Source organism: Cyclopterus lumpus, chromosome 23 (genome assembly GCF_009769545.1).
Source record: "Cyclopterus lumpus isolate fCycLum1 chromosome 23, fCycLum1.pri, whole genome shotgun sequence".
In the NCBI taxonomy this organism is placed as follows: Eukaryota; Metazoa; Chordata; class Actinopteri; order Perciformes; family Cyclopteridae; genus Cyclopterus; species Cyclopterus lumpus.
In genome coordinates this window covers 5,375,962-5,385,930 of record NC_046988.1, presented here as the reverse complement: position 1 = coordinate 5,385,930, position 9,969 = coordinate 5,375,962, and the positions used below count along the sequence as shown (strand labels likewise).

Below are 9,969 nucleotides of genomic sequence, written 5' to 3'. Positions count from 1 at the left end.
TGGATTCCACCTGCAGCCCCTGACGGTAACTGAGCTGACAGGATTGTGTGGAGTGGATGCCTCGTCGGTGGAGTTTACGCATGCAGGTACCCGCACAGTTGCTCTGTTTTCTCTTTTTGAACTTTTGTCTGATGCCATTAAATATGATGTATACTATTAATGCATCTAAATATACAGAATGTAAGAGTTATGTGCAATGACTCACAATTGAGAGGCAGGGCCAGGAAAGACATCACACCAGAGTTGACTGCGTTCCAGTACAAGTCAGAAAGCTTAGAGGGGTTTGATCCTGCCAGTTCAATAATAATAATAATAATAATATTAATAAAATTACAAATAATACATTTCATTTGTATAGCACTTTAAATGGTACTCAATGCACTTTAAACTTTACAAATTACGACCGACTGAATGAAACACAAATAACACAAATATGCTAATAAACAACATATCACTACCGCATTTCTTTTGCTGTTGATGTGTGGAGCAGCCATCTTAGATTTTGAGGTCAGGGTTGGTGGGTTTGTCCAAGTCGACACCCCCTGACTCTGCCTTCTCAGTTCAAATGGAACACAGTATTACATTTAGGATTAATACCCACTCTCATTAATTGATAAATATGCAGCTACAGCTAGCAGCTTGTTATCATAGCTTAGCATAAAGGCTAGAAAGAAGAAGAAAAAGCTTGCGAGGTGCTGACCGTTGGACAGAACCAGGCTAGCTGTTTCCCCCTGTTTCCAGTGTTTATGCTAAGCTAGGCTAACAGGCTCCCTGGCTCCAGCTACATATTTATTTAGTCAGCAAGAAATAGAATAAATTAATTTTCCAAGATGTTGAACTGTACCTCTAAGTAGGTTCTGCCATTCACTTTACATACTAGAGGTAATATAAGCTGTTACACATGACTCATATGAATATAGTATTAAGTAGTAAATTCTTATCTTTAGTCTGACGTCTTTCTTTTATTGTCTATCCACAGTGTATGTCAGCTTTTCTTGCAGTGGACTGAGGGCAGGTAGACTGACCGGCACACACACCTGTCGAGTGTAAGATGGAGGAAGCAGCAGAGGACGGAGACAAGATGACCAGCCAGCAGGCTCTGTGTGACCCCAATCAGGGGAGCAGAAAACGCCCCGGCATCTCCACTCTCAAAGTACTAAAGCCATCCGTAATCACACTGCTCGCCTGGTTGCTTGTAATTCTGCCCTTCCTTGTGGGCTGAAGCTGTTGATGCAGTAAATTAAGACATTCAGTTAAAAAGCCCAAAAAGCAGCGCAGTGTTAGCACTGCCCCTTCAAAGCAATACGAGCGTGTAGATAATGGATAGATGGACAAATGCTTAAATTGTGAGTCGCACATCATCAGTTCTTGGTCAATTGAACCTTTGCTTTCCCCCAAAGTATGTGAAATCAAGCCAAGAGCTGCTTCTATGTTTTTTGTTTCAATCTTGACATTGATTGACATTTCTACTCAACATTTCAGTATCAGACCACAGCTCAGCCTTGCCTGATTGCAAAGGAAATCGAGCAATTTCCCCAAAACGCATCTTTTCTACAATCTTGTCCAAGACCTTTTCCATTCGTAGCCCCCGTGGTTCCTATTAGCTCTGTCCTTTTTTATGTTTAGCTCTAATTAAGATTTTCAAGAGAATTTAGAGCATGAAAATGAAAACGTCTGCAAAACTAAAACTAAACAGCCTGATATGAAATGTACATAGCATCACAGGAGAATTGCAGTTATGACAGATGGGAATTAATTCAGAAATAAAGGGACTCCAGGGGGCCCACACACAGAGTTAAAACCAAAGGCTGTGGACGCAGAAACAGTTAAGCTTTTGTTAGTTGGAAGATTATTGTTAAAGTGCCTATAATCAGTATTTATAGAACAATGAATCAAAAGGTCAAGTTTACACATGTTGCTGCTGTTGCATGTCGTTAATTACAGAAAACCTTTCATTTAAACTATACAGTTTGGCTTTTTGATGACTTGTATTTTCTCTTGTTGTTTTCTAGTTGTTTATTATGGCGCTGTCCTTCGCCTGCTTCTCAAAGGCTCTGGCAGGAACCTACATGAAGAGCTCCATCACTCAGATTGAGAGGCGATTCGACCTCTCCAGCACACACGTTGGACTCATCGATGGCAGTTTTGAGATGGGTACCGTCTCTCCTTTGATTTGACCTTCATCCTTTGTGCATCTGATGAAGTCTTACTTCCACTTCTTCTCTTTAACTTTACAGCTGATGATTCTCTAAGTGTCTAAGTGTCTTTTTCCTCTGCCCTCTTGGTTTCTCTTTCTTGGAGGTAGGCAACTTGTTGTTTCTTGCTGTGGTCAGCCATTTTGGGGCCAAGCTACATCGGCCCAGACTCATTGCTGTGGGCTGTTTCGTCATGGCTGTCGGGGCCTTCCTCACCGGCCTGACACACTTCTTCATGGGACGGTAAATGCCAACAAGCGTCCGACTTTTAGAAGAGCTCCAAATGAGTTGGTTTAATGTCTCATTGTGCTTTTCACAGCTACAAGTACAACACAATCATTCAAGTGTTCCAGAATGACAGTGTGAACATCGCCGCCTGTGTGGATCCTCTAAAAATAGAAGTACTGGAAATTCAGATCGAGCCCTCTGTGGAAGACAACAAAAGTAAGACTGTGGGCTATATAACAAGGATGGAAATGGGCTTACAGGTACACATAGGTGCGAGTAAACAATAGACTCGTTCCAGGTCAACTGCGCCTCACCTGGAAAGTGCACGAGAGCAGGCGGCAGCAGCGCGGGCCATTGAAAAAGAAAACTGCTCAGGTCGGTCAGGTTGTCAGCTGCATTCAAAGAATAAACAGGAAGTTGTAGAAGCAGTGACTTCCTGTTAGTAAGGCGACTTGTAGTTTAAAGACCTCGTTCAGTGTTTTAAATATGTATTTATGTAGAGATGTGCGTGTATCTGGCATTATATATATATATATTTTTTATATCTGCCTGTGAAAAGTGTTATATAAATAAGCTTTATTATCAATCAGACACAATAATATATGTTTTTAGATTAAACCTTCATTGCACAACATGGGACTAATAGTTAACAATTGAGCGTTAAGTATTACAACTACACAGAAAAATAGGATTTTCTACAAAACGTGGTGTTTGTTGTCAAATCTAAGAGCAAATCAGCTCTTCAATCAGGCTCTAAAAACTGCCGACACATATCTAACCGGCATGCACTGTGCAGCAATCGCCAGTGATCGATTCTGATCAGGAGGGGCTCATCTCGAACGGTTGCAGGGGTGGCCAAACTGTGACCCGCTGCCTGTTTTTAAATGACCCGTGATGATAAAAAATATATATACATATAAAAACTTGAATATGGCTTACGCATATTTCTAATAAATTGCACTTCTTAGTTGGAACACCCAATGTTGTTGCAATTATGAACCAATCCTACATTGATTAAAGTTGATGAAAACATTTACATCAGCTGATTAGACTTTGGTGATCCTCCGACTTTTCTTTTTCCACCACGAGGTTGACATCTGTAGTTGTGTCTGAAACGCTGTTGGCGGGGCTGAATATTCTTGTTACATCAATAAATGCAAAGTAAAATATCTGACTATACCTAACTATATAATGTCCACTACTTGAACAAAAACGTGCACAAAATCAACCTCACCCGTAGCTCATACAGAGAGACTGCCTTAACATGAAACCTGGTTCAAAAGCCCTGGCTCTCTTTCAACCATCCCTGGAATGCACTGATCCTGGTCTGACCTTCAAAGCCGCTCACCTCCCGTGCTGTCTACAAACTACAGAAACTGTAGCAGCTGAAGTCATAAAGTATGTGGACCGCAGAGCAAGCCAACAAGAGCTGAATGCTGGAAAATAGACAGAAAAACTAGGCTGAAAGGCAGATATCTGTAATATTAATGCTAATAAATTCATATGGTCACATATCTGCTTACGTATCCGTCAGTCCTTCTATTGTGGAGCCATAATTAATTGTTGGAATGCTGTTAAGCACGTTCTCATTCTTGTCATGGACCCACAAAATGCAATGTATTGATCCTGTCCAGCCACTCGGATGAGATGTATTTAGAAAGAATGTGGAAGTCACATACAATGCAGTGGTACGCAAGCTTCGCGCCGCATCCTATTACATTGACATTGAATGAGCAGCACATTGTATTCATACATCTGGTATGAGACTTTATTTTCTCTTTCTCATTTACTTGTGAATAGGAGGGAGCTTTTGATACACATGCATCAAAGTCTTCTTTTAGAAACAAAATTATCAATCGAATCCCTGAACAGTGATGTTACCCACACACACACACACACACACACACACACACACACAGACAAACATGCATGCAGATACATGTGGTGGTTTGAACTATGATTTGAAACATTTTAAAATATCATAATTATAATCTTTAACAATGCATCAGTGATAGCTGTGTCCATGAAAATGGCTGTTTATCAGACATCTGCAACAAAATCCATATCATGCTTTCCTATTGTGCGTGTCTTTATGGAGCCTGTGAGGGAGAGTCTGGTTCCAACATGTGGATCTATGTGTTCCTGGGGAACGCTCTGCGAGGGATCGGAGAAACCCCGGTCACACCTCTGGGCATTTCTTACATCGACGACTTTGCGAGAGCGGAAAATTCACCCTTCTACATCGGTAAGATATCTTTGCTCATTTTAAAGGGTTCAAACTGCCGTAGTTACTGTGACACTACCCATTGGGTTGTGGACTATGTTTTTGAGCCCTTCAGTTCTTGTTTTTTGTCGGTCTTCATTTAAATTTACAACTGAATGCTGAATAAGACATTTTTTGTTAATAAACGTTTATTTGCAACCAGAGGAGTCGCCCCCTGATGGCCATTTGAAAGAATGCATGTTTCTTTGGCTTCACTTTTAAGACCCGGAGGTTGACACATATAAAACATACTCATAGAATGAAGGTATAGTCTAGTCAAGTGTATCCTGGTATTCTTAACTCTTACCATATCTAGTCCCAATGGAGTTCTCTTTAAATTCCTTTTTTCCAGACCACATCGTACAAAATATCAGTCTACTGATTGGTTTGTGATTTGCAGCATGTCTCCAGACCATCACTCTCCTGGGCCCCATGTTTGGTTTCCTCCTGGGCTCCTATTGTGCCAAACTATATGTTGACATTGGATATGTTAATATTGGTAAGTGTAATGCATTTGTTCTGCAAGACATATGTATCATCGTCAGTTAAGGTTAGTCTTCACTCTAAAAGAGAGCAATAAAACTGAAACGCCCTCTGTGTAGACGGGCGCTTTTCTGCTAAAATGTCATGTTTTTGACAGAAGAGACATGGTGACTGGCATGAGCTTTGGTTCAGATGATTTTGATCAGCCTGCTGCTCAAGGTGCAAAGGTTCGGTCACACTCTAATAACAATAGACTTGTCAGAACAGGTTAGTGAGGTCTCTTCTGAGTGTCCGTGTGAGGAATTGTTGACTCTCATGCGTAGAAAAAGTCAAATCAATAATGTATTTGTCGCCACAACTCAATCAGTCCACCTAAGTGTCGCTAAACAGTGTCCAATCCCTTTACAAATTAAAATACGATGTACCCTTTACAGAAGTGACCGGTTGAAATCCCAAATAAAAGTGAAAAATTAAACACGCATCAGCTTCCTGCTTCTCACTCAAATGCTCTTTTCCGGCATCAAGAAAGTGTGACCATCACTCCGAAAGATGCCCGCTGGGTGGGCGCCTGGTGGATGGGCTTCATGGTGTCCTCCGTCCTCCTCCTCCTCTCCAGCATTCCCTTCTGGTTCCTGCCCCGCTCGCTGCCAAATCAGGAGGGAGATAAGGGCAAACCAACTCCCGGCCGTGACACCCTCGATGGGACGGAGGATGTTCCCAACAACAATCACAACCTCAAGCTGACCGACATCGCTAAAGGTTGAGCCGATCCTCTTCCTCCTCCCACAACAGAGCATCGATGACGCGGCATTGCATTCCTAGATACATTTACATATTTAGTACTTATTTGGTACTTTAATAAATTACAGCATGTGTGCAGGTTTATAGGCATTGCTTGTAGCCTTTTCTTACTGGCTGTCCTTCCACAGGTTTTGTTCCCTCACTGAAGCGCCTGTTGGGAACTCCTTCCTACTTTCTGCTCCTTTGTGGGAGCATCCTGAAGTTCAACTCTTTTATCGGCCTGTTCACCTTTAAAGCCAAATACATGGAGCAACAGTTTGGACAGTCCGCATCCAGAGCAAACTTCCTTATTGGTAAAATGTGAATTAGATTGATGGGAAAATGGGAAATACTAAAATGTAGTTTAACAGTAGAAAAAAGGGGATATGGGCCATAAAGTAGATTGAGTCACAAATGTCAGGTGCACAACAACATCTATCATATGCAAAGCAAAGTAGCTAACTTTAGCCACCTTGAGCTACGCGGCATGCAGACCAAGGAAGTAATGAATTGAGCAAGAGGACACTTTATTGGTTATGAATTCAAGCTTTCGATTTGGAGTCGTTCGACGCTTCGGAAGATTTGTTTGGTGTCTTTTTAGACGTTACAACAGACGTCATCATATCTCGATGCTAAATGTAGAGCGTGAGCCAGAACCAGTTAGCATAAAGACTGGAAACAGCTACAGCTAGCTAGCTAGTCTTTTTTCCCATTAACATTTTTGCATAAACAAGAAGTTAACCAGTGAACTTCACAGGTCAGAGGTGCTCTTGGACATTTGTATTTACCTTTGGAGGGCTTGCTGCTTCCAGTCTTGATATTAACACAAGCTAACGGTCCCCAGGCTGTTGCTTCTTATTGAGCGTACAGACATGAGAGCGGTATCATTCTTCCCATGCAGCTATCAGCAAGAAAGCAAATAAGTGTATTTCTCCAATTTCATTATTTTGTTTTTCAAAATATTAATGAGTGAAATATAGTTTGGGTCCAAACGGGTGTCTGATAGTGAGATACTTCCTGTAAAAAGGGCCTTCCAGTGTCCAGACCCCCTCGTGTTTTTCTTCCAGGTATGTTGAACCTGCCAGCGGTAGCAGTGGGGATCTTCCTGGGAGGGCTGCTGATGAAGAGGTATAAGCTGAGCTTGGTGTCAGGAGCTCAGCTCTCTTTTGCCACATCCTTCATGGCATACCTCCTTCTGCTGCTGCAGTTTGGAACCAAGTGTGATAACATTCCCATGGCCGGGCTCACCATCTCATACAACGGGTCAGTGCTGAGGGTGTTGTGGAGACAACCGCAGCGTTAACAAACCAACATAACCTACCAGATAAACTCTTCTCACAGCCTCAGAATGCAATAACCTGCAGCTTTTACACAATATAAACCCTCTGTGCCCTGCAGGACGCAGAGTGTATCATCTGACAGAGACATGCTCTTCTCAGAGTGTAACAGAGACTGCTCGTGTTCAGCAGAGGAGTGGGACCCCGTGTGCTCCGACAGCGGCATCACCTACATCTCTCCATGTATGGCCGGCTGCCTCAGCTCCAGTGGATACGGCAAGAACACGGTAGGACTGCACACGTGGATGCACAAACATACAGCGCTGACAGATATAGGATCTCTTTAGGAATTCTTTGAAAGAATCATCACCCTTAAAAATCCCTTGAGATGTTCGATTAGACGTCTTTCATCAGAAATACTATGTAACCCTCAAACCCTCATCCCAAAGAAGTGATCTACATTGCAGTTTCTCTCTCTTTCCCAGGTCTTCAACAACTGCAGCTGTGTGTCCGCCTCCTTCCCAGCAGGCAGCAGCAGGTCCGTGAGGCTGGGCCAGTGTCCTCACGCCATGGACTGCGGCCGCAGTTTCACCTCCTACATGGCTGTATCTGTTCTCAGCTCCTTCATCAACTCTCTGGGAGCTACACCTGGCTACATGGTCATCATACGGTCTGTGCGCCCGAGAAGGAACTCATGACAATTGGGAATATTTGTGCTGTATGATGTTTATCATTCTTATGATCTGAGTCCAAGCGAGTCTGGGGTGAAAATCGTTTTCATAAGGTTAATCAAATTAAATGCCTAATGTCACCAGTCAGTCCTATGCAACACATTGTTCAACATTTCTGAATGTGCCAACATATTTAGCTTCATTATGGCGACATCTAACTCTCTATCTTCTCATCTAACGCTCAGCAAAACTATTTATTTAAAGACACTGCCTGTCGTAGCAACTTTCTATACGAAAAAGATCATTACAAATTACCCAGTGTTCATTTGTAATTACAGATGCATCTCACCAGATCTAAAATCCCTTGCACTTGGTATCCAGGCCTTAGTAACTCGGACTCTTGGTAAGTTTCATTACTTCCAGTTTCAAGTGCAAATTGTTTTTGTTTTGCTTAACCATCTTCCAATCGGAATAGTTTCTGATAGGTCCCAAAATTAGATAGATTAATTGATATTTGATGCCTTGTCTGTAGGTGGACTTCCTGCACCCGTGTATTTCGGAGCCCTGATTGATTCAACTTGCCTGAAGTGGTCAATCAAGAAGTGCGGGGGCAGAGGGGCATGTCGCATTTATGACTCTAATATGTACAGGTACGCCTCGGGCTGCAAATGTGAAAATATAGATGTGCAAAAAGTGTTTCATCACCACGTTAGACACCAGAGCAATAAGGATTTCTTCCCTGTGTTGCCCTCCGTTCATCTATTGTCTCCACTTTCAGGATCATCTTCCTGGGTCTGATCACTAGTCTCAGTGGATCCTCGTATTTCTTCATCATTGCCGTCATCGTCCTCCTCAGACGACAGTTTCGTGAGCCGGAGCGAGAAACACAAACGTCGAATAGAAAAGCTTCAGAGGGAATTGACCTTCGAACCGCATCAAAACCCACCGAGGACGATCCCGGCCCCCCTAAACCTCCCGAAGTTTGGATAAGTTTCGCAACAGAACTGGAGGAGGGAGAGGAGATTCACAGAATAGTGCAGCTCCCACAAATTGGCCGACTCAGTTCCTCAAATAACTCCGGGGAGACGCAACAGCTCAAACCCCTGACAGAGACCACTGTTGAATTCACTCCTCCTAGTGAGGAAGCAAAGACGGAGATAGGCGGGCTGAAGTCAGAGGAGGAGGTGAAAGAGGGAAAAGACGAGGTTTGCAAGGAGACGGACGCACAGGTGGAAAAAGAGGACCATCTCACAGATGATAACGTGTTCGAGACAGAAACAACACAAACGGACGGCATTCAAAACTAAGATGTCCACCAATGTGCTCTCAAATAAGACCTTCTGAGTCCATTCTAGGAATGTAACTGAGTTTGGCCCAAAGTCACTTTTACTTGGTTTGTCAAGAGGAAAGGCTTTTCTCCCTGGGCTATACAATGACCGATGCTAACAGTGTTTGTTCCTCTTTTATTTCGGTGTAGAGCTGTTATATTACACTTCATCCTAAAGAGGAATTGGGTTACCAGTCATCAGTTACAAAGCTGGAGAAACATAGTACAGTACCTGGTATAAAAATAGAAGAGCACTGGATGTGCACATTGACCAAATATTGACTTGTGTATGCACATGATATGCAAATAGCAGCCCTGCAAGGCCAGGCTGAAAATCGGTTTATGGCGTAAACCTTTGGGCCAAATTTTTTTTTTTATGTCATTGAATAAATCCCAAGATGTGTGATATTATTTTCAATAACTTCATGTTCACACAATGTCATGCTGTGGACACAAATAATGTGAAAATTATGTTCCTTCCTCCTTCCTTATGTGCTAAAAGTGAAAACTGATTTAAAACGTATATGTCATTGTTAATTAAACATGCAGTAATTGATTTTTTGGCCACTTGGGGACAACGCAACAAGCTGTAAATAAAATACTGACATATTCACCTTATAAAGTTGAATATGTGATAGCAAAGCGTGGCTTATTTACACCTTAAGAAGACAGCATCAGATTTCATTTGGAGTCGTGTTCTTGGTCCCTTTTAGGGAACGTGATCACTCTGGTTTGGCTCCCCAAC

General features: G+C 42.5%; 1 protein-coding gene across 1 annotated transcript; it reads left to right on the top strand.

Moving 5' to 3' along the window:
- Window positions 1-1,051: 1,051 nt before the first annotated feature.
- LOC117726504 (solute carrier organic anion transporter family member 1C1-like) lies at window positions 1,052-9,204 on the top strand. The gene is made up of 14 exons (XM_034526820.1): window positions 1,052-1,153; window positions 2,013-2,154; window positions 2,306-2,438; window positions 2,515-2,639; window positions 4,522-4,668; window positions 5,087-5,185; window positions 5,695-5,928; window positions 6,099-6,263; window positions 7,017-7,212; window positions 7,348-7,513; window positions 7,712-7,896; window positions 8,236-8,300; window positions 8,430-8,547; window positions 8,676-9,204. The coding sequence occupies exons 1-14, from the start codon at window positions 1,052-1,054 to the stop codon at window positions 9,202-9,204; spliced, it is 2,406 nt and encodes an 801-aa protein (XP_034382711.1).
- The last annotated feature ends 765 nt before the right edge of the window (window positions 9,205-9,969 follow it).

Coding starts and splice junctions, on each gene's coding strand:
- LOC117726504 (XM_034526820.1), top strand. CDS start 1,052: ATGGAGGAAGCAGCAGAGGACGGAGACAAGATGACCAGCCAGCAGGCT. Junction 4,669..5,086: donor AAATTCACCCTTCTACATCG/GTAAGATATCTT, acceptor TGTGATTTGCAG/CATGTCTCCAGACCATCACT. Junction 8,301..8,429: donor CTTAGTAACTCGGACTCTTG/GTAAGTTTCATT, acceptor CCTTGTCTGTAG/GTGGACTTCCTGCACCCGTG.